This window comes from Phyllobates terribilis, unplaced genomic scaffold (assembly GCF_046119375.1).
Source record: "Phyllobates terribilis strain yellow unplaced genomic scaffold, ASM4611937v1 Scaffold_1__5_contigs__length_1240528914, whole genome shotgun sequence".
Lineage (NCBI taxonomy): Eukaryota > Metazoa > Chordata > Amphibia > Anura > Dendrobatidae > Phyllobates > Phyllobates terribilis.
The window spans coordinates 231,140,253-231,166,220 of record NW_027362761.1 but is presented as its reverse complement, the minus strand read 5'-3'; the positions used below and the strand labels follow the sequence as shown (position 1 = coordinate 231,166,220).

Sequence of the window (25,968 nt, the reverse complement as noted above, 5' to 3'; positions counted from 1 at the left end):
AACCATTTACAACAAATTACTTTTTTTTCCCCACAGAATTTTAAGCCTCGGAAATCTTAATTACATTTAGGAGGAAAATATTTGCCCTTTTACCAAGTTATTCACCTCATTTGTTTTTTGGTCATCAAGCTGTTTGGTGTTCTCTAGTGTGTAATTTTCTGTACAGTTTATAATAGTGCAGGGTCCGTATTCCATATTAAATATAGATACATGATAATCCATTGAAGTTTGATTTAAAGGGAAGTTACCATCGGAAAATCACATAGTATTTTAAATCAGAGTTATGTGTTATATGTATTTAAAAAAAAAAAAAAGTTCACACAATTTGTTATTTACAAAAACAAAACTAGTACTCTTTCCACTGGGGCTTTTTTAGGTCCGTTCTTCCTATTCTTTCAGGAAGAGTTCTCAGCTGGCTCATTATCACCAGAGGCAGGATTTTACATACAAAGCTGATAACAAAGGATCCGCCATATGCATGGCACCCCTCACCCCCAATCCTGGTATGCATGGCACCCCTCACCCCCAATCCTGATATGCATGGCACTCCTTACCCCCAATCCTGGTGTGCATGGCACCCCTCACCACTAATCCTGGTATGCATGGCACCCCTCACCCCCAATCCTGGTATGCATGGCACCCCTCACCCCCAATCCTTTTATTCATGGCACCCTTCATCCCCAATTCTGGTATGCATGGCACCCCTCATCCCAATCCTGGCATGCATGGCACCCCTCATCCTGGTATGCATGGGCCCCTCACTCCCATCCTGGTATGCATGGCACTCCTCATCCCTATCCTGGTATGCATGGTACCCCATCCCTATCCTGGTATGTATGGTACCCCTCATCCTGGTATGCATGGTACCCCTCACCCCTATCCTGGTATGCATGGCACCCCATCCCTCATCCTGGTATGCATGGTACCCCTCATCCCTATCCTGGAATACATGGTACCCCTCATCCCTATCCTGGTATGCATGGTCCCTCATCCGAATCTTGATATGCATAGCCCCCCACATCCCTATCCTGGTATGCATGGTACCCCTCATCCCTATCCTGGTATGCATGGTACCCCTCATCCCCAATCCTGGAATGCATGGCACCCCTCATCCCCAATCCTGGTATGCATGGAACCTCTCATCCCCAATCCTGGTATGCATGGCACCCCTCATCCCCAATCCTGGTACGCATGGCACCCCTCATTCCAAATCTGGTATACATGGCACCCCTCATCCCAATCGGCACCCCTCATCCCCAATTCTGGTATGCATGGCACCCCTCATCCCAATCCTGGCATGCATGGCGCCCCTCATCCTGGTATGCATGGCTCCCTCATACCCAATCCTGGTATGCATGTCACCCCATCCCTCATCCTGGTATGCATGGCCCCCTCATCCACAATCCTGGTATGTATGGCCCCTTCATACCCAATCCTCGTATGTATGGCACCTCTCATCCTCATCCTGATGTGCATGGCACCCCTCATCCCCAATCCTGGTATGCATGGCACCCCTCATACCCAATCCTGGTATGCATGTCACCCTTCATCCCCAATCCTGGTATGCATGGCACCCCTCATCCCCAATCCTGGTATGCATGGCACCCCTCATCCCCAATCCTGGTATGCATGGCACTCCTCATCCCCAATCCTGGTATGCATGACACCCCTCATCCCCAATCCTGGTATGCATGGCACCCCTCATCCCCAATCCTGGTTTGCATGGCACCCCTCATTCCAAATCTGGTATACATGGCACACCTCATCCCAATCCTGGTATGCATGGCACCCCATCTCTCATCCTGGTATGCATGCCCCCCTAGTCCCAAATTTGGTATACATGACACCCCTCATCCCAATCCTGGTATGTATGGCACCCCTCATCCCCCAATCTTGGTATGAATGGTACCCAATCCCTCATCCCCAATCCTGGTATGCATGGTACCCCTTATCCCTAATCCTGGTATGCATGGCACTCCTCATCCCTATCCTGGTATGTATGGTACCCCTCATCCTGGTATGCGTGGCACCCCATCCCTCATCCTGGTATGCATGGTACCCCGCATCCCTATTCTGGTATGTATGGCCTCCTCATCCCTTAATCCTGATATGCATGGCACTCCATCCCTCATCCTGGTATGCATGGTACCCCGCATTCCTATCCTGGTATGCATGGTACCCCTCATCCCTATTCTGGTATGCATGGTACCCCTCATCCTGGTATACATGGCACCCCATCCCTCATCCTGGTATGCCTGGCACCACTCATCCCCAATCCTGGTATGCATGGCACCCCTCATCCCTATTCTGGTATGCATGGTACCCCTCATCCTGGTATCCATGGCACCCCATCCCTCATCCTGGTGTGCATGGCACCCCTCATCCCCAATCCTGGTATGCATGGCACCCCTCATCCCCAATCCTGCTATGCATGGCATACGCAGTTCAATGTCTACGCATATCGTGATCTCCGGCACCATACACTCCTCTTACCTGTAACGGCTCCATGCGTTCTTCTGTCTGGAGCCAGACTGCGCAGGCGTGTCGCGCTTACACAGTCTATAAAGGCTTCAGACAGAGGGACGCTTGTAGCGTTATATTATGGATAATACTAACATTTTAACATTTTTAAAAATGCACAAGGACCTGATGTAAACATTTTCTGATGATAGCTTTCCTTTAAAACATATCTTCAGGCTGAATTGATCAGTCATGAATTGATCAGTCATCTATAGGCTGCTTGATGAAGACATGGTAACCAGCATAGCAAGGTCAATTATGTTATACAATTAAAATTAGCACATGAATATTTCCATGTTTTTCTTTATTATCATGGTTTTCCTTAACCCATATCAAGTAATCTCATTTATGATCATGCTCCCCTCTTCCCCAATTAATCACATCAGAATATCACATTGGAAACTATTGCCTAATGAGGTGGAAGACCATCTAGTAAACTATTCACAGACAGAATATATTACAAACTATTTAGCATATTATGTAATATATGCTTCACATTCTGATTGTACCAATATTGTTTAAGCATAATTCACTAATAAAAATACTTAAAAACTGATTCAGATGTTTCCCTCACAGAGCCATTGACTTCAATGAGGCAACTACTACTCTATTGTGTCCAACTAAAATGATGGAGTGCATGGAGTGCAAAGATTCATATTTTGAACTTTGCCTTATTGAAGTTAATGGTTCTGTTGAGGGTATGTCTGAATATGTTTTTCAGGTATTCAGACAGAATCCTCTGATGGACTCATGATCTGACTGCCAAATGTGATGTGATCCCAGCCTAACAAATGCTATTTATGGCCTCTAATGAATAAAACAGAATTGCGTCAGCAGATACTAAATCCATGCATTGGTATCTATACTGACTGGATCAGATTTATTCATGTAGACAGTACATCCATCCCACAAGTAGAGTAGAACAACCGATCCCAATAGAATGACACTAATCTGTTAGCATATTCATATATTCTTCATATTCCTTCAGTTTGGAGAGGACTATTAGCAATAAGAGCAGCACACCAGGAACGATGTACTCAATCCAGTTATCGTGTCTCTATAAACACAGCTAATGAAATAAATTGCAAACATGGTTATTTGATTCGTGAACAATTATTCAATTTGAGTTATAATTTAGCCAAACAAAAGTTATTTTTAACATGATGGGATGTGTAACTTATTCCAAATCCTTTGTCCTCTCTTTTGCAGTTCAGATGTAAGTGAGAAAAATCATGGATTAACTACATATTCCCTACTTGACTATTGATTTTAGAAGTTCACCTGCACAGATGATGGAGTTATTCATATTAGATTGATATCAACCACCATGGGGTGATTTAGTCATGAATCATATCGGCTGACTTTCAGCTGAGTATGGTCAGCTATATGTTTAGTAACAGCCATAAATGCCCATGCTGTATAGTTCAGCCCTATTATATATTACTACCGGCAAGGATTCCTAAACTGTTCTATGCCAATTTGCCCATTGGTTTTAGTTAATCAAAATGGCAGCTCTACACTATACTCGCTGGCAGGCTTGGACTGGCCCACAGGAGAAAAAGAGAATCCTCCAGTGGGTCCCACTGCAAGAGTGAGTCACCATCCTCTTATATAAGCAGTACTTGGCACAATATACAGAGGTGTGAAAAAGTGTTTGCCCCCTTCCTGATTTCTTATTCTTTTGCATGTTTGTCGCACTTAAATGTTTCAGATCACAAAACAAAATTAAATATTAGGCAAAGATAACACAAGTAAACGCAAAATACAGTTTTTAAATGAAGGTCTTTATTATTAAGGGAAAAAGAAATCCAAACCTGCAGGGCCTTGTATGAAAAAGTAATTGCCCCCTAAACCTAATAACTGGTTGGGCCACCCTTAGCAGCAACAACTGCAATCAAGCATTTGCGATAACTGGCAATGAATCTTTTACAATACTCTGGAGGAATTTTGGCCCACTCATCTGTGCAAAATTGTTGTAATTCAGCCACATTTTGTAAACACAAAATGCAGTTTTTAAATGAAGGTCTTTATTATTAAGGGAAAAAGAAATTCAAACCTACAGGGCCCTGTGTGAAAAAGTGATTGCCCCCCACCCCTTAAAACATAAATTAACTGTGGTTTATCACATCTTTGGGAAGCTGAGTTCAATTTCCCTAGCCACTCACAGGCCTGATTACTGCCACACCTGTTCTCAATCAAGAAATCACTTAAATAGTGACAAAGTGAAATAGACCAAAAGATCTTCTAAATTTCTAAAGCTTTGTGACTCCAGAGAACCAGAGTGAGAGCCACAAATACCGAAAACATGGAACAGTGGTGAACCTTCCCATGAGTGGCCGGCCGACCAAAATTACCCCAAGAGCGCAGCGACGACTCGTCCAAGAGCTCACAAAAAAAAACACAACAACATCCAAAGAACTGCTGGCCTCACTTGCCTCAGTTAAGGTCAGTGTTCATGACTCCACCATAAGAAAGAGACTTGGCAAAAATGGCATGCATAGCAGAGTTCCAAGACGAAAACCACCGCTGAGCAAAAAGAACATAAAGGCTCGTCTCAGTTTTGCCAGAAAACATCTTGATGACTACCAAGATTTTTGGGAGAATACACTGTGGACTGACAAGACAAAAGTTGAACTTTTTGGAAGGTGTATGACCTATTACATCTGGCCTAGAAGTAACACAGCATTTCAGAAAAGGAACATCATAACAACAGTAAAATATGGTGGTGGTAGTGTGATGGTCTGGGGCTATTTTGTTGCTTCAGGACCTGGAAGACTTGCTGTAGCAAATGGAACCATGAATTCTGCTGTCTACCAAAAAATCCTGAGGGAGAATGTCTGGCCATCTGTTCATGACTTCAAGCTGAAGCGCATTTGGGTTATGCAGCAGGACAATGATCCAAAACATATCAGCAATTTCACCTCTGAGGCTGAATTACAGCAATTTTGCAAAGATGAGTGGGCCAAAATTTCTCCAGAGCGTTGTAAAAGACTCATTACCAGTTATCGCAAACGCTTGGTTGCAGTTGATGTTGCTAAGGGCGGCCCAACCAGTTATTAGGTTTAGGGGGCAATCACTTTTTCACACAGGGCCCTGTAGGTTTGGATTTCTTTTTCCCTTAATAATAAAGACCTTCATTTAAAAACTGCATTTTGTGATTACTTGTGTTATCTTTGTCTAATATTTAAATTTTGTTTTGTGATCTGAAACAAGTGTGACAAACATGCAAAAGAATAAGAATTCAGGAAGGGAGCAAACACTTTTTCACACCATTGTACTTGAATCACTATGTACAGACAAAGGCAGCATCTTATTCATATGAAAATCTACCCAATTCATTGTTATGTAAATTTGTGACTGATATCACATTTGCACGTAGCTGAAAAATGGGGCCTTGGAGTTGGTTGTTGGTGGACCCTTGGCACCCCAGTCCGACATTGCTCGCTGGTTATTCCATGTATTCCTTGCCGGTCTTAACAAGAATTCCCCTATAGATTGGATGGATAAAAGAGTAGCCGGGTAATAAACGTATAGGAAACTGCGTAGTTGTTTTACAAGGAAACTAAGAAACAGTATGTGGATGGTATATTGGACAGTGTTAGCTCCATGAGATTCTACTAGCCATATATACAAATTATCATCTACATTAATTAATACCAGTTGCATCTAATAATCCAAGCTTATATGAGCTATTAAAATAATAAAGTATTATTTGACCTTTTTTTTTTAATACCTGCAACTGTTTCCAATTACCAGCTCAGCAGAACATCGTGCAAGACGACCTTAAAGTTCTGACCTTTCGCATACCATAGCAAAATGGTTTTTGCATTACCGATTTTACCCCGAAGACAATAACTGCAACATGGCCATAGGGAAACAAAATTAATACAAGCAATATCTTATGACAACTTGTTTTTACAATCTGTTTTCTTTCCAAATCCCCAAATTGTTTAAAAGTAAAAAATGATTCTAGAAAATATTTTCTGAAGTAGAGTACTGTTAGGAATTTTCCAACTCTTACCTTGAATAGAAGGAGCCTTTGTCTGTATTCTTTTTTGCCTTTGAAACTAATCGATTATACTTTTCTTTCAATTCATATACTTATCTAGACATTTCATAAGTGTTTTATGCACAATTTGAAGAGGAAATATGCTTATGAAGCTACTGTACTCCCTTGATTGTAATGTCTATCAGATCTTTTGGTTTTCAGGTGGCATTGATCTCTTATGACATGCTTCTATTTAGCGATCTATTAACCCAGGAGTCCCCAACCTGTGGCTAAAGAGCCACACGTAGCTCGTGGGCCCGTGATGTTTGGCTCATGGCTGTCTGCAAGCTTGGTGCATTAGCACCAGGTCTAGCAAACAGTTATGACGAGCAGGTCACCAGATGGTGGCTTTTGTGAATAGCCCTGCAAAGAGGAGCAGATCTGGATGTGCATATATTGGCCTTGGAAGTTCAGTGAAATATTAAAGGGGTTGTCCACTATTAGGACAACTCATTCTTGATCTAAATGTTTGGCCACGATAAAATAAAAAAGCTTATACTCACCTCCCGGGCCGGTGTCATGCCAGTGGTATCTGCCCTCGCTCTCCCCGAGGCTCACGTGCAGTTGTTTTGACACGTGAACCCGGCACCCAATCAGCGCTGACGTCACTGTCAACTCTCCCCTAATCAGAGAATTAGGCTAAGTGCCCACGATGCAGAAATGCTGCATATTTTTTCCGCATCTCCCTTGCAGGAAAAACGCATGTGGATTTTACATGCGTTTTTCCTGCCAGGTAGAAGCGCTTGTGAAGCGTTTTTGCATGCATTTCTGCATGCGGGTTATCAAGCGCTTTTCCAAGCGATTTTAGCATCACTTGGAAAAGTGCTTGACAACCTGGTCACACTATATAAATCCATGCAACCGGCATGGATTTATATAGTGTGACCAAGTAATAGTTAAAAGAAAGAATAAGAATGGTAAAAAATAAAGATTATACTCACCTTCTGATGGCCCCCGGTCTTTTCTCTGCTGCATCCGGTGTCTTGGGCGGCTCGCGGTGGTGTGAAAGGACCTTTCGTGACGTCATTGAGTCATGTGACAGGTCACGCGAAAGCTGACGTCAGCGGTCGCGTGACCTGTCACATGACTAAATGACGTCATGGAAGGTTCTTTTAGACCAGACCTGGGCAAACTGTGGCCCACGGGCCACATCCGGCCCTTTGACCGCTTCTGTGTGGCCCGCTGACACAGTCAGCCAGACGCAGGAGAAAGCCTGAGCTATTATCTTACTCAGACTCAGCATTCTGATTGTAGCTCCGCCCCCCTGTGGATGCCATCTTCTCATTGGTGGATGTGGGGATGCTCAGTTCCTTGCTTGCAGAGCAGAGCTACTGTAATGTCTTCAGGTCAGGAGTGTTCAAGAAGAGGGAAACTTGGACTACTACACCCATCTGCTGCACATAGTGGGCAAGTGACATCTAAGTTGAGCCCCATGGTATAAAATAACAGCTAGGAGCTGACATTGTGTCTACTGTGCTGATCAGTTCACAGCACAGCACTGCCTCCTTTCTCAGACCGCAGTTTACACTCAGTGAGAGCAGCTAATTATCTGCAGCTTACTGAGTCTTCCCCTGGCAGCTCAGACTGATCGGAGAGAACATTTGCATTCCTAGTGAATGACTCCAACAGTGAAGTGCCCCTCCTTACCTGGGATATTCTATGTGCTCCCCAAACTGCACCCCACATACTCTGCTGCCTCTCCACCTTTGAGTGAGGGTTAACCCTTACCTCACCCTTTACACTGAGCTTTTGAGTTATTGCGCTGTGTTCTATGTCCTGTGCAGGTGAGGTAAGTGTTAAGCTCCTCACAATGCTCCCTGCTGTGATCTGTGACTTATCACAGCCATAGACTTTAATAAAGATCCCCCCCCCACCTGCCTGTTACCTCCTGCCCCACATGTGATGTGGATCTATGCATGTGGAACAGGGGTGGGCAAACGACTTTTTTTTTCCACATGCTCCCAATTTATGTATTGATTGATCAATTGCCAATGCTTGCTATGATAAACTTTATTGTAGCAAGTATTATCAGGGTGTGTTCACACAACTGTATTTTCGGTCCTAGTGCTTTTCGTGAAAAAAATAAAATAAACCTGACTTCACACGGACAGGACTAGTAGCAATGCTTTGCAATTGAGCTATTCAGATTACAGTTTAAGTCCATGGCCCCACTATCAGTATTTGGCAGAATTTTTTTCTCAGGAGTAGGAGCCAAAACCACGAGAGGAACAATCAGAGAAAAGGTATAATAGAAGCAAGTCACCAATTCTGCATTTATCACCCACTCCTGAGAAAAAATACTGACTGAATACTGATAGTGGGGCCGTGGCCTAACACAGACCAAATATCCGTGTGAAAAAGATCACAGCACACACCAGTTTCTTCTGTGTATCGGATAACACTCACTTATTGAAGTCAGAGTTTGCAAAAAAAAAAATTGAATCACATATTAATCATCTGTATGGCATCTGATTTTTACAGATACATTTCGATTACAATCATACGAAACTGTATTTGTTTTTGTACATTTTATTCACTTCTGATATATAAAAATGGATCACAATACAGATGATAAAAATAGTCTGCCTTTCTGGATGACAATCATGACATCGCTCGTGTAAACGTAATCATATAATCACCTTCTTTTTATAAAGCGATAAAATTAATATTGAGCAGAATTAAAGGGGCGGCCTAAAACAGAAGGTAAATTTCATACTAAATGTCTATTTAATTCAATCCAATCACTTATCTAGTACAGTTCAATTAAAAATTCCCTACCGTTTCCTCTCTACTCTAACTTCTTGTTTGTTTTTTCTCATCCAATGATGTTTCGTTGAGAATTCCAGTGCATTTTGGGATACTCACATGGGACGTCATCAAGGGGAAAAGGATGCGATCACTGACGCTGCTTTCCTCACATTTAAACGAAGCACCATCAGTGACCTCTGTTTCGGAGTCTGGGTTAGTCCCTGCTTGCTGCGTGGTGTCCTTACAATTTCCACTGACAGCGCACTCTCTTGCTGGCTCATCACTTCTCTTTAGAGCCAGCAAGGGAGTGCACTGTCACTGTTCATTCAAAGGAATATAGTGTCGGGAGCTCATACTGTCCATAGGTCATAATTTATAACCGATGCATTATCAGTAGAGCAGGGACTAGCCCAACCTCTGAAACAGACATAATTGATGCCACTTCATTTCATGGAGGGGGCAGAAGCTGCGGAAGTGACCACAGCTTCTACCACCTTATGACGTCCTGTGTGAGTATTCCAAACAAAATGCCATTGGAGGTTAAAAAAAAAAGACTGGAAGTCAGACTGGAGAGGGTATATTAGGGAATTTTCAATTGAAGTATATAAAAAAAGGAGATTAGAAAATTACATTATTTAGATAAATGTTTAGTATGAAATTCACCTTTGGTTTCAGACCACCCCTTTAAGTTCAGCCGACTGGTTCGGCCCTCAAAAGCAGTGCCAGTTTCTCATGTGGCCCCTTGGGAAAATTAATTGCCCACCCCTGTTTTAGACCATCGCGAGCCGCCCAACACACCGGACGCATCACTGAGGAGACCGGGGGCCATCAGAAGGTAAGTATAAGCTTTATTTTTTATTTAAAATTATTTTTTTAACAGGTACTATGGTACCCGGGTCTGGAGGAGAGTCTCCTCTTCTCCAGACCCGGGTACCATCCGCACATTGAATCGCTTCATATCCGCGTGTGCACATGTAGTGATGCGGATATCAAGTGTTTCAATGCAAGTCAATGGCGGCAATTACGCTGCTTGTCCGCAAAATTAATGGACATGCTGCGGATTTTTCCGCAATGATAATCCGCAGGGGAAATTTCCGCAGCATGTGCACAGCACATGCGGATTATCATTGGGGACCATGGGGCACGTATTACCAAGCGTTTTTTAAGTGTTTTCGGTACGGAAATTCTGCGGTAAAAACGCTTGAAAAACGCATAGTGGGCAGGCAGCCTTAAAATCAGCTATATAAAAAAGTGCTAGGGTTATGATTGCTCTCCCACCGCCACATTCTGCTTTTCCAGGGTATGGGATCAAGTGGTGTAATGTTCTTCTAGATACTGTATTACAAGACTCCATAAAGGAGATATTGTTACTGGATAGATCATCCCACCTTACCATGAAGGCTTTTGTGATTTATAGTGATAATCATGATGACATAATCAGGACATTTAGATATATGGAATTAATTTGTTTAGAAAGATCTGGATCTGACATACATCTCGTAATAATAAAAGCAACATCTATAAATCCCATGTATAAAATAAAGGGAGCGTCATTACTGTATTCACTTGTATCTTAGTCCTCTTGATATATAAATATGATCATGAGCTCATTTTTATGCACATGAGGAGTAGAATTTATTGCTACCTTAGTTTTCTATAAATCTTGGTGATAACATGTTCTGCACCAAGAAAATGTCTGGTCTGCATTTGCTAAGCTTACTGAATGCAAAGTTACTATGTAATGAAATCCAGTTTTATACAATGATCAAATGACTGTGTGCATATCCATAGTTACATAAAGAGCTATGGAATATCACACAGCGTCAGGAGATCTGTTTCTTTTTTAAATTCAGTTTAACTCACTCAAACTACTGGAAAATCACTTTGAATAGCAGCAAGAGAGCAGCCTACTGTGCACTAGTGTGGGCTTTAGCTTACTTTGATGCTTTTTGATTCTTCATGTGTGCTTATGACCTATCGAGGAGATGTATGAAGTGATCTGCAGTTTTGTGGAGGAAAATCACACATTTTGGTGCATGTGTATTTGTACAATAATTTTCTCAATTTCGTTAAACCGGGTGGGGGTGGGGGGGGTGGCGGCCTTCCCCAGACTACCAAATTTGCCATGATTTACACCAGAAATCGTTGAATTATAGTGGAAATCTACCCCAGTCCATACCTGACTAATATTAGTTTGGCTGGCACACGTACAGGCAAAATTGGAACAAATTAAAGAAGTTGTCCACTACAATGTGTAGTGGGCAGATCGATTTAAACCTTGGAAATAAGGCTTTCTTTAAATACCTTGTGTTTCCAAAAGTGCCTGTGAGTGGCGCTATCGCTGTCCCCTCATCCCCATCACGTGATCCCCAGCTGCAGCTGCCTCTGATGTTCGGTGATGTCACATCAACATCTGGAATTGGAAGCTGACCCGGCATCACCGAGGCGGGACCCAGTCTCCCTGAGTGACTGGGATGTGGGCGGAGTGGGCCTCGGTGATGCCGGGCCAGCTTCCAATTCCGGATGTTGACGTGACATCACCGGACATTAGCTGCAGCCAGGGTTCACGTGATGGGGATGAGCGGACAAATGCCGCTCCCAGGCACATTTGGAAACGCAAGGTATTTGAAGAAAGCCTTATTTCCAAGGTTTAAATCGATCTGCCCACTACACATTGTAGTGGATAACCTCTTTAAGGGCAATCATTTTACTCTATTTCTCTTTTCATTAAGACTGGTGTTGAATACATCTGTAATTACTGGCCTTTTTTTTCCCAATACTTCACCATTGTTAACTGGTGCTTACAAATAAGAGGAAAATTGAACACGTACAGTGGCTTGCAAAAGTATTCAGTTGTATTTAAAAATTTTTTTTATCTGATTTGTGTGTGTGATGCATCAGGACTAAATAGAAGTGAGAAAACTATAGCCACAAATTAAATTTATGGGATAAAATATATAAAAATTGGCATGTGCATATGTATTCACCCCTTTTGCTATGCAGCCCCTAAAAATTTCTGGTGCAAGGAATTACATTCATAAGTCACATGCTTAGTGAAAGGAAGTCCTCATGTGTGCAATCTAAGAGTCACATGGTCTGTCAGTATATACAGTTGAAACTAGAATTTTACATACACTATATAAAAAGACACATATACATGTTTTTCTCAATATCTGATATGAAATCAGAATAAATCTTTCCCGTTTTAGGTCAATTAGGATTACCATCATTTTTAATATTTGCCAAATGCCAGAATAATGAGAACATAGTAACATAGTTTTTAAGGTTGAAGGAAGACTAAGTCCAACTAGTTCAACCCATAGCCTAACATGTTGATCCAGAGGAAGGCAAAAAAAACCCATGTGGCAAACACCAAGCTCCACATTGGGGAAAAAAATTCCTTCCTGACTCCATACGACAATCAGGCTAGTTCCCTGGATCAACGCCCTATCAAGTAATCTAGTATATATAACCTGTAATATTATACTTTTCAAGAATGGCATCCATGCCCTTCTTAAATTTTAGTAGTGAATCACTCATTACAACATCATGCGGCAGAGAGTTCCATAGTCTCACTGCTCTTACAGTAAAGAATCCCCGTCTGTGATTATGATTAAACCTTCTTTCCTCCAGACATAGAAGATGCCCCCTTGTCCCCGTCTCTGGCCTCAGAGTAAAAATATCAGTAGATAGGTCTTTGTACTGTCCCCTCATATTCTTGTACATAGTAATAAGATCACCCCTAAGCCTTCGTTTTTCCAAAGTAAATAACCCCAATTGTAATAACCTGTCTTGGTATTGCAGACCCCCCTGTCCTCTAATAACCTTGGTCGCTCTTCTCTGCACCCGCTCTAGTTCAGCTATGTCTTTCTTATACACTGGAGACCAGAACTGTACACAGTATTCTAAGTGTAGTCGCACTAGTGACTTGTATAGAGGTAAAATTATGTTCTCCTCATGAGCATCTATGCCTCTTTTAATGCATCCCATTATTTTATTTGCCTTTGCAGCAGCTGCCTGACACTGGCCACCAAACGTAAGCTTGTCATCCACCAATACACCCAGGTCTTTTTCAGTGACAGTTTTGCCCAGTGTTTTACAATTAAGCTTATAATTATACATTTTGTTTCCTCTATCCAAGTGCATTACCTTACATTTATCCCCATTAAAGCTCATTTGCCATTTATTAGCCCAAGCTTCTAGTTTACATAGATCCTCCTGTAATATAAAATTGTCCTACCCTGTATTGATTACCCTGCGGAGTTTAGTGTCATCTGCAAATATTGAAATACTACTCTGTATGCCGCCTACAAGGTCATTAATAAATATGTTAAAAAGAAGCGGGCCCAGTACTGACCCCTGTGGTACCCCACTGTTAACTGAGACCCAGTCTTAGTGTTTTCCATTAATAACCACGCTTTGTTTCCTATCACTGAGCCAGTTCTTGACCCACATACATAGAAAGAGAGAATGTTTTAAGGCATTTTTATTACTTACTGCAAAGTCAAAAGTTTACATACATTTCATTAGTATTTGGTACCATTGCCATTAAACTGAATGACTTGGGTCAAACGTTTGGGATATTCTTCCACAAGCTTCTCACAATAGGTGTTCGGAATTTGAGCCTATTCCTCCTGACAAAACTGGTGTAACTGATCCAGGTTTGTAGGTCGCCTTGCTCGCACCTGCCTTTTGAGCTTTGCCCATAAATTTTCAATAAGATTGAGATCAGGGCTTTGTGATGGCCACTCCAAAACATTGACTTTGTTATCCTTTAGCCACTTTGTTACCATTTTGGCAGTATGCTTCAGGTCAAGACCCATTTCCGCCCGAGCTTTAACTTCCTGGCTGATATCTTGAGATGTTGCTTCAGTATTGCCACATAATCTTCTTTTCTCATGATGCCATCTATTTTGTGAAGTGCACCAGTCCTTACTGCAGCAAAACAACCCCACAACATGATGCTGCCACCCCCGTGTTTCACAGTTGGGATGGTGTTCTTAGGCTTCCAAGCTCCTCCCTTTTTCCTCTAAATATAACGATGGTCATTATGCCTAAAAAGTTCAATTTTAGTTTCATCAGACCACAGGACATGTCTCCAAAAATTAAGGTCTTTGTTCCTGTGTGCATTTGCAAACATTAATCTGGCTTTTTTATGTATCTTTTGGAGTAATGGCTTCGTCCTGGCAGAGTGGCCTTTCAGCCCATGTTGATACAGTACTCTTTTCACTGTGGATATAGACACAATCTTACCAGCTTCCGCCATCATCTTCACAAGGTCTTTTGCTTTTGTCCTTGGGTTGATATGCACATGTCAGACCAAAGCATATTCATCTCTGCGACATAGAACCCGTCTCCTTTCTGAGCGGTATGATGGCTGGACACTCCCATCTTGTTTGTACTTGCGTAGAATTGTTTGTACAAATGAACGAGGCACCTTCAGGTATCTTGAAATTGTACCCAAGGATAAACCAGACTTGTGCAAGTCCACAATTCTCTTCCTGATATCTTGGCTGATTTCTTTAGACTTTCCCATGATGCTACACAAAGAAGCAGTGTGTGTTCAGGTGTGCATTAAGATACATCCACAGGTGTGTCTCTAATTAACTCAGATGTTGCCAAAAAACAGAAGTTTCCAAACACATGACATCATCATATGGGCAGTCCAGAATTGTTTAGAGGCACAGTAATCTTAGTGTATGTAAACTTTTTACTTTGCAGTAAGTAATAAAAATGCCTTAAAACATTCTCTCTCTCATTATTCTGTCATTTGGTAAATATTAAAATTACGATAATCCTAATTGACCTAAAACGGGAAAGGTTTATTCTGATTTCATGTCAAATATTGAGAAAAATATGCAAATGTGTCTTTTACATATAGTGTATGTAAACTTCTGGTTTCAACTGTACACACCTTTTCTGAAAAGCCGCAGAGGCTGCAACACCATTAAGCAAGAGGCACCACTAACCAAACAACACCATGAAGGCCAAGCCAATGAAACCTCGAAAAACAAATCAGGGACAATGTTTTTGAGAAGTACAAGTCAGGGTTGGGTTTTAAAAAAAAATATCCCAATCTCTGATGATCTTCGGAGCACCATTAAATCCATTATCATCAAATGGAAAAAACATGGTACCACAACTAACCTGCCAAGAGAGGGCCGCCCACCAAATCTCTTAGCCCAGCAAGTAGGGCATTAATCAGAGCACATAGACCAAAAGTAACCCTGAAGGAGCTGCAGATTTCCCAAGCAGAGACTAGAGTATTTGTCCATACAACCACAATAAGCCGTACACTCGATAGAGGTGGCCTTTATGGAAGAGTGGCCAGAGAAAAGCCTTTGCTTACACACAAAAATTGTAAGGCTTGCGAAAACACATGTGAGAGACTTCCCAAATGTATGGAGGATGGTGCTGTGGTCAGATTAGACCAAAATGTATCTTTTTGGCCACCAAGGTAAACGCTATGTCTGGCACCAAACCAACACAGCTCATCACCCCAAGAACATCATCCCCACAGTGAAACATGTTGGCGGCAGCATCATGCATGGGGATGTTTTTTGGTAGCAGGGACAGGGAAAATGGTCAGAGTCTAGGGGAAGATGGATGGCGCGAAATACAGGGATATGAAAACCTGTTTCAGTCTGTCAGCGATTTGAGACTGAGATGAAGGTTCACCTTTCAAAAAGACAATGACCCAAAGCATACTGCTAAAGCAACACTCGAATGGTTTAAGGGGAAAGGTGTAAATATTTTGGAACAGCCTAGTCAAAGCCCATACGCACATGATCCTTTTTGGCAGCGCTTAATGCTGCGTCCAAAGTGCTGCACGCAGGTGAATCCGCATGTGTTCATTTAACACATGCGGATTCACCGCATCCTATACATTGCACTGATAGCGTCTCCGCAAGAGAAATTAACATGCTGCGGTCTGTGAAGATGCACCGTATGTCCGTCTCCGTGGGTGAGCCGCAGGAGCACGGAGACGCATAGTTGGCATGGGATTTCTTGAAATCCCGTCCACTATGCTCTAACATCTGGCCGCTGTGGATTGCACGCAGCGCAACTGCGCTGCGTCCAATCTGCAGTGTTTATTGACCATGTGCACGCACCCTTAGACAGTTGAGAATCTGTGGTCAGACTTGAAGATTGCTGTTTACCAGAGGAAACCATCTAACTTGAAGGCGCTGGAGCGGTTTTCAGTTGAGGAATGGGCAAAAATCCCAGAAGCAAGATGTAGAAAGCTCATAGGGGCTTATTCAAAGTGACTTGCAGCTGTAATTGCCGCAAAAGGAGGCTCTACAAATTACTGGCTTTAGGGGGTGAATAGTTATGCACACTGAAGTTTTCAGTTATTTTGTACTATTTGTTCTTTGCTTCACAAGTTCTTTACATGAACTGATACAAACCCTCAAAAAAACTGTGAGATTCCAGATTGTGAGGTAGCAAAACACGATAAATGTCAATCGGGTGAATACTTTTGCAAGCCACTGTAAAGTATCTGCATTGTGATAGTAGTGGGAGTATTAAAAGCGGTGTTCCATTTTAATTTTTTTTAGTACCATTGAGTTTTACAGGACTAAAATAACAAATAGGAATGTTACTTACCCTCCATAGGTCTGCCGCTGCCTCCTTGACACTAATCCGGTGTTTTGCTGATTGGCGGCAGCACTGACATATCCACAGCTCTCATAACCACTGCAGCCGATCATAGGGCTTAGCAGCTCTGCCAATGTAGATGAACAACTAAGCCCACTGATTGGTTGCAGGCTATTGTAATTGTGAGAGCTGTAGATATGACGTCTCCACTGCAGGCAATCATCAAATTAGAGCAACGCCACAGAGGCAGAGCTAGACCCTGGGAGGGTAAGTAACAGCTGTTAAAATAATTCTGAAATTTTATGGTAATAAGTTTAACATTTTTATGGTAATAAATAGTTTAACCCCTTTCCGACGTGGTACGTAATAGTACGCACCACGTCGTCACCCCCTGGCGCTGAGCCCGCACTGAACCGGGCACATGTCAGCTGATTTATACAGCTGACATGTGCCCCGCAACAGCTGCAGGTGGAATCGTGATCCACCCGCGGCTGTTAACTAGTTAAATGCTGCTGTCAATCTCTGACAGCGGCATTTAACAGCATGAACGTGGGTCACCGATGGGGTGGCATGACAACCCGGGTTCTGCAGCAGACCCCTGTGGTTGTCATGTCCAGATTGCTATAAGCGCCGCCCAGTGGTCGACGCTCATAACAAGTGAGAAAATCTGCTACATACAGGTGATCTGCTCATCGCCTGTATGTAGCAGAGCCAATCAGGCAACTGCAGCTTCTAGTCTAATATGGAGACTATTGAAGCAAACAAAAAGTAAAAAAAAATGTTTTTAAAAATATTAAAAAAAATAAAAAATATATAAAAGTTTAAATCACCCTTTTGCCCCATTCAAAATAAAACAATAAAAAAAAACACATACACATATTTGGTATCGCCGCGTTCATAATCGCCCAATCTATCAATATAAAAAAAGAATTAATCCGATTGGTAAACAGCGTAATGAGAAAAAAATCAAAATGCCAGAATTAATTTTTTTTTGTCGCTGCAACATTGCAATAAAATGCAATAATGGGCGATCAAAATATCGGATGTACCCCAAAATGGTATTTATAAAAACATCCGCTTGGTGCACAAAAAATAAGCCCTCACCCGGCCCAAGATCCCGAAGAATGGAGAAGCTACGGGTTTTTTTTTTTTAGCAAACTTTGGATTTTTTTTTCACCACTTAAATAAAGAAGAACCTGTACATGTTTGGTGTCTACAAACTCGTAATAACCTGGAGAATAATAATGGCAGATCAGTTTTAGCATTCAGTGAACGTGGTAAAAAAAATTTTAAAAAAACATCTGTGGTATTGCACTTTTTTTGCAATTTTACTGCACTTGGAATTTTTTTTCCTGATTTCCAGTATACGATATGGTAAAACCAGTGATGTCGTTCAAAAGTACAACTCGTCCTGCAAAAGATAAGCCCTCACATGGCCATATTGACCAAAAAATAAAAAAGTTATGGCTCTGGGAACAAGGGGAGCAAAAAACGAAAAAGCAAAACCGGAAAATGCTCCGGTCATGAAGGGGTTAAACTAATTTAAACTTTAAAAAAATTCCCAGAAGCTTTCATGCAGCCATGTGACACTAAGCCTATTCTATAACACTGTTTCTCTTGCACCGTAGGTATAGTGTAAGCCGCCTATGTTCTGACATTTAATTTTCCTTTTTGGCTTCCCTCTTCTCTTAACGGATAACTTCCACTCCTAAAAATGAGTTATTCTTATACTCTTCAACTTTGAAATTGCAACCCCAGAAAGGGAAAATCATTGAATTATGGAACTGACAGGATCGATGGACATAATGATATGGTACATTATGGATGGACATTATGGTTAACGATATTCAAATGATAAAATAATGGAAACAACATTTCCAAAACATTTCACTTTATTCAGTATCTAGTATGAGCACCACACGCAGGTATACAATTGCATGCCCTTTAATGGCTGTCTGAGGAATGTTGGGCCATGCTGAATTTACTTCAGGAACGTAAAATATCAAGATCCCCTGATGGCAGCTCCCTTTGCAATTTCCACCTAATGATTTTTCAGGTTTGCTCGTAGAGAGACAAGTCTGGAGATGCTGCAGTCTATTGTAGCACCTTTAGGCCACACACTCTGCTTACAGTAACATGAGGCCTGGTGTTGTTGCATTAAAAGCAGCTCCTGGGACACTATGGAGAAATTACTGTACCACTGGTTCCACGACCAAATGTAAGACCGAGCTGTTAGTGTACCTGGAATGAAGACTAGAGGGGTACAGCTAACATACATTATACCACCTTATGCTATAATCCTGGGAGTAAGAGCAGTGTGATTCCATAGTGCAGACCTCTTCATGGCATTGTCCATGTGGTCTCTGGACTAATTTCAGGCAATCATTGCACTCAAGAAAAAATCAAGACTCATCGCTGAAGAAGATAGACCTCCATTCCCACCTTTATTGTCATCTTTCTCTGGGCCATGATAGCCTTTAAGAGCCTTTAAGAGTGGTTGTGTGAGGTCAATAAAGAGGTCTTAATTCCGACTTTAGATTGATGTAAAACCATTGAATCATTGTTGCTGTCAGCAGTGGATCTTGATGATTTGCATGCCCAGTTCCATTCAGGTTGGTAGAACATTCCTCAGACACACATCAAAAACCTCATTGATAACATGCCTAGACGTGTGAGTGCATTTCTGCGTGTGACACTCGATGCTGAATATATAGAAATGTTTTTAAAAAATGTCTCCATTTTTCATCATATGCATATCATTAACATGTCTTTCCTGTGATTTCCATAATTACAGAACTTTTTTTTCTTAGTGTTGCAATTTCAATGTTGAAGAATGTATAATGGCAGCACTTTAGGGAATTGTTGTTATCGAAAGGTTTCAGCACTCACCTGTGATGCATTTGGGGTTTACATTTATCGAATATTGGACGTCGATTCAAGCAGCTTCATGACAGCAGCTGTATTGTAAATTGAATAGGTGATGAAGGATCCATGTTTGTGAAACCCATGCCTGATTTGACAGTCTGAAGGTCATCCAGTCACAGTTTTTTGTCTTGCTTCCCCGAAAGCTTGTCTACAGGGCAGCCAAGAGCCTGCTTTACATTTTAGAATGGGAAGTGTCTACTTCTTCTCTTCGCTTGAGGTTTATTTACTAGTCATTGTTAACTTTTAAATGTTGCTGTGGGGCTATGAATCAGAAATCAAGTCAGACTCTTGCCCTCCTTTTCGATATCCTTTACGAACATCTGAAAGCATTTATATTTCATTTTAACAAATAACCACACTTTCAGCACAGTTAATTCTCCAGTAAAGCGTGTCTGCTCACTTTGCACTACGTTTTACAGGGGGGGAACACATTTTTGTACTTGTGCCCCATGTTTTCTGCTGCTCTCTGTTGACTTTGTGAATGAACAGTATGGCTTTTTCATGACAAGACATCACACAGAGGACGTTGCTTTTATTTAACATATTTGCTAAATGTTTCTATGCACTAGAAATAGCAAAAAAATATTTTTAAATTCATTTCTTATTAAATGTATGGGGAAAGGGTTTTGTGTGTTTTAGTAAAACTTTTAAAGTTATTACATATTAAAAGCGTTGTCTACTACTCAAACAATCCCAGTGTAAAATAACAACAGTCTATTCTCACCTCTGGTGCCGGCATCATTCCAGAGTTATCAGTGCCTGGTGTCCCGAGGATTGCGTGACGTTTTTATGCCACGTGAGCCCTGCAGCTAATCAACGACCGCTTCACTCTCACTTCCTTTGGACGGAACTTATACCCAGAAGAAGTGATAGCTGCTGCTTTTCTCTGACTTCCTCCAAATGTCAGTCATGAGAGTGAAGTGGCCACTGATTGTCTGCAAGCATAACAACGTCACGCAAGCCCCAAGAGACCAGGCACTGACATAGCTGGAACAGCACCTGCACTGGAGGTGAGTATAGGCTATTATTATTTTTACATGAGGAATATAGCAATTGATAAGGGGTCATCCGAGGAGTGGACAACTCCTTTAAGTTTGATTTGTTAAGCGACTTCCAAGACCATAATAGTAATCAGCATCTCTGTGCCTAGGGGTAAGAAAAAGGAGCTGAGGACGCTCACTGGAAGGTTATTCACTAAGCTCTTTTAGGGGGTTACTAAGAGGCTTTAGGGGGTTTACTGGTGAAAATGTTAAGAATGTTTGTAACGAATGGACAGTTAATTTTAGGCTTATAAAATGCCTTTTTTTTTTTCATAAAAAAATATGTGGGATAAGTTACTGAGTCACTTTAAAATGCTGTGTCTGGTTATTTGGAGTCTTTGAAAGCCTGATCTGAAACTATTCTTGAAGCTTCAATGCTGCCCATGTCCTGCCATGCTGTCATAGCTAGTAAAGATGGAGTCTGTATAATTTATACCTAATGAAATACTTTGGGCACCCCAATAATCAGGCGGTGCAGTGCAGATTCTGTGTCCTTCAATATTGGGATGATATGTTGAACATATTTTCAGTCTTTCAAATTCTACATAAGTCATTTATTAGCCTTATATAGTTCATTCATGAAGCAATTTGCATATTAGTACAAGTCCTCAGCATGCCCCAAAGCATGTAAAGAGCGGTGTTAAGACTTTTCCTTTATGATGTACAATTAATGCATGCATAGTTAATTAACTATTAATTTTGACAAAAGATTAGGTAACGGGAAAGTAGAATTTGGAGCACGTTAACAACCTGTGATTAGTGCGTGTGGAATGCCCTGTAGCCATCTATCATTCCTTGCCTCTATGAACACTTGCATGGCCCTAGGATGTGCATTGTGTCTTACCATTCTGCAGCTGTGCTATAAATGAGGTAGTCATGACCCCAGCACTTTTAAGGCTGCTGTACCACAGTCTATAAGAAACCATACACTTTAACCAATTGTTTGCCAGATGAGACTATAGGCTAAAAAAAAAAAAAAAAAAAAGGCTAAAGTTAGTCTTATTTAGAATATTTACTAAATTTTACTTTTAGATTATAGAGATGTAAGAAATCCTTGAGTAGAAAATACTACCCAAAATGATTTAAATTTGCAATTTTAATTGAATGGCGTTTCCTTTAATTTTGATAATCTAGCCTTAGGGTATGTTAACGCAGACATTTTTTACATCGATTTTGAAGAGTTTCAACTCAAACCAAATCAAGGAGTATTTGAAGAAGTTTTCGAGTCAGATTTTGAACCCTCTCTGCTTAAAAATCCACATAAAAAACTCTGTGACCCTTAAGGCCCCCATACACATTACATTACTGTCGGCGGAATATACTGATATCGGTGGACTCAACTCAGCCAACTGTAGAATGTGTATAGAGTCCTTCTGATTTTGTTATATCCTGTTTCGGATTGCCTATCCTTATGTTCTTGTTGTGATAAGTCGCCAGTAGAGTCTGGCAGTGGCTCTTCAATAGAGAACACAAAGTCGGTAGACATAGCTGATGAACAACCAGCTGTTCGGATGATAGCTATATATTTTGTATGGGGGCTTTAGGATTGTTTGGGGGTCTGACTCTAAGGACCTCCAACTGTAAACTGATTAAAGGGTCCACGTGAAAAAGCAGAGCTGTCACGGCTCCTCCGTACCTTGTGTTGTGGCCCTGAATGGTGCTGCAACTCTGTCTCATTGACTTGATTATTGGGCATCATCATCTAAGTACCAAATAACAAGATTATTCCGAACATTTTTATGTGTCTGATTAAGACAAGTCACATTTTCTATGTTCCATAAATCTGAGATCACTTGTAGACATCATCTAGACTGCGCAATGGAAATGTAGCATACAGGGGTTTTTTACATTCACACTTTAGCAATTCTTAGAGCCTGTTTCATTCATTTTTTTTAAAGCCACTTTTCTTTTTTTTTGGGCTTGTGGTATTTGTTGCCATTTTTAGTGCCAAATTCTTCAAAATCTCACAGGTAGGTTCAAGAATTTTGCTCAAAATCAAAATACTCTTTATTTTTGTCTTTTACCTTTTTTGCGCCTTTTTAGAGCAAAAAAAAAAAAACTAAATCAATCCAAGGGGGAAGGATTGGAGTACATTTTTACAGAAAATAATGAAAATAGACTTAAAAATAGGCACAACTGAAAAGAAGAATTTGATGCAAAACAAAAACGCCCAATTTTTTTTTTATAAAACATAAGCACAATTCCAAAAAAAACGCATGGAATAATAATTTTGGCCCTTAATATTTTAAATGGAATCTGCAGGCATGTTTTTTACCCCAAACTAATGTCATCTATGGAAAGTCACTATACTGTTGATTAAATCAACACCTTTGTGTGAGAAATCCTTGTTTCCATTTTTGAGAAATCCATCAGCAAAATTTTTTGCAAATGAGCGCAAGTGCAGCAGAGTTGGCCCTGCTCTTACAGCTCTCTGGCCTTACTACTTATTTCCCAACCTGCCTCCTGTCAGTGACTGACAGGTAACTCTTGTCTCCTCTACCTGAAATCTAACACAGACGCTATGAGTCCCTGGGGCAGCGCATGCGCTGATCGTTTCACAACTTCATCAGGACCTTATTGCGCATGCGCCACCCCCAGGGAACGACAGCACCTGCACAAGATCTCATGCAGTGGAGGCAGGAGTGACCTGTCAGTCACTGACAGAAGGCAGGTATTGGGAGGGGAAATAGAGAAACAGGCTGGAAAGCTGTAGGTGCAGAGCCAGCCCCGCTGCACATGCTGTTCACTTGCATAAAAATTTGCTGACAGATTTCTCAAAAAAAGGAACAAGGATTTTTAAAACAAAGGTATAGATTTAATAAAAATTGCAGCGATTTTACATAGATGACATGTTTCTGTTAACAGTTTGTAAACTGTAAGGACAGCTCTGATGCCCCAATAACATACCTAGGCTTTATTATTTATATGGAGTAAGACAGGTAAGGGCTACCAGATAGGATATAGTGTTGGTGCGAATATATTCTCACATCCCATTCCATCGGCCATGACAGTGTTCTGCTGCCTCCGTAATGGCAGAGGGAGTACCATCTATTACCCGATGGCGTCTGTGACTCTTTATTTGATTAGCCAGCCTGGAGCGACGTCACGGACGTGGATGGAATGGGACATGTGAATCGATTCGCAGCAACTCTAATAGGATAGTAAAAAAGCTTTCCTGTCCCACTTTTTTCCCCAACACCAGATTTTGGCAAAGCATCTAAGAAGTCCTATAGACTTTATCTTGTAAGCAAATACTGACATATTGTTATGTTATCGTATGGTGGTAGGCGGCATCGTCCTATGAATACAGGCTTATTTTTCTGCGAGTAGTTTGACAAATAGTCATCTAAACTGTGATATGTTTCCTCTAGGTATGACTACCAGGAAGATGGATTTTGTCAGCCCTACAGGGGTTTTGCATGTGCCAGGTTCATTGGAAACAGAAGCATTTATGTGGAATCCCTCCAGATGCAGGGGGAGATTGAAAATCGAATTACTGGTAAGTGCACAGAGCGCTAGGCTGATCATTTGTTTCAGTGCACAGACATAAAATGACATATTTCATTTATGTTTAAGAAAGTAGATCAAGCATTGTGGAAACTCTTAAGATAATGTTTGGTAAAAAAAAAAAAGGGACATTATTATTATATTACACATTCCTAATGAACACATCAAATTAATTTGTTTGAAATTTGCAAATCTCCAAAAGTTTAAGAACAAAAGTGGACATTTCTTTGTCTGGAAGTTTGTGAGGACATTTTGGTATTCCTTTGCTTTCCTTTGCACAATGCCTGTTTAGCATAATGTTTGGCGCCCTCTAATGGTAAGAACTTGTAAAAACCTTTCAAACTTTTTTTAGAGTTGTATAATTGCGGTATATAAATGATTGAAATAGAACAAGCTTATCTATCTATCTATCCATTCATGTCTATCTATCATCTATCTATCTATCTATTTATCTATCTATCTATCTATCTACAAACAAAAGAATTCAGCAGCACTCTGTATATGCTAAGATGCATGCCAACATTGAATATATGAAATTAAGACTACATTACTGCTATATAGAATATAATTATAAAATGAAGGTACTTAGCACACAAATTGGCTAATTCATATGTGCCCACCAGCCACAACAAGGCAATATTTTTCTGATGGGGCCCTGAACTTAATATTTATCAAACATACATCTACCAAGTTAAAAGACTACAGATTGAAAGGGCAGGTAGGATCGAGCACAAATTAAAAGCCGCCTTAGGTTGATGGGAGGAGTGCTCAGTCAGAAAAGGAGGCAGTCACCACCACCAACAGTATATTACAAAAAAATGACTAGCACCTACTAGCAGAATATCTATCTATCTATCTATCTATCTATCTATCTATCTATCTATCTTCATCATCATCTGTCCAGGCTGTAGCCAAATTTGCAACTACCAACTCACATTATCTAGGATGAAGGGAACCTGTCAGGTCCTTTTTCGATATTAAACTGCCCCCAATGTCTTGCTTGGGATGCAATGTGCATCTCTAACATGGTCTTCTCAAGGGGTGGCGCTTTCTGTGCTTCCAGTCACAATCCTCTTCAAATTATTCACGCCCATCACAGCCTGGTTGATTGCCTGGACTGCCCCGATGTCAGGACAATCACCCAGTAAATCCCAGGCTTGCGCACTGACTATCAGATCCCTGAGCATGTGCACTGAATCTGGGTGTACGTCCCCAGCTTCATTTCATATCTGCACATACTCCAGAGCCGCGGGAACAGAGAGGTCCATTGCAAGCACGCCCACAAGGCATACGTCACCTAGCCACTGACTCACCACGGCTCTGGAGCATGCGCAGATATGAACTGAAGCTGGGGACGTACACCCAGATTCAGTGCACATGCCCGGGGACCTGATAGTCAGTGCACAAGCGTGGGGCTTACTGGGCGATTGCCGTGACATTGGGGCAGTCCAGGCAATCAACCAGGCTGTGATGGGCGTGAATAATTTGAAGAGGACCGTGACTGACCATGACTGGAAGGACAGAGAGCGCCACCCCTATGACTTAAAGAGAAGGTCTGTGATGCAATCACCTAAGAATAAA

The 25,968-nt window shown here is 41.3% G+C and overlaps 1 protein-coding gene across 1 annotated transcript in view; it reads left to right on the top strand.

Moving 5' to 3' along the window:
* The window catches only part of ROR2 (receptor tyrosine kinase like orphan receptor 2), a 183,045-nt gene that overhangs the window by 147,720 nt on the left and 9,357 nt on the right, over window positions 1–25,968 (top strand). Inside the window, exon 5 of the mRNA XM_073671021.1 lies at window positions 24,252–24,379. Within this exon, the coding sequence (XP_073527122.1) occupies window positions 24,252–24,379 (128 nt within the window). The remainder of the gene's footprint in view (window positions 1–24,251; window positions 24,380–25,968) is intronic.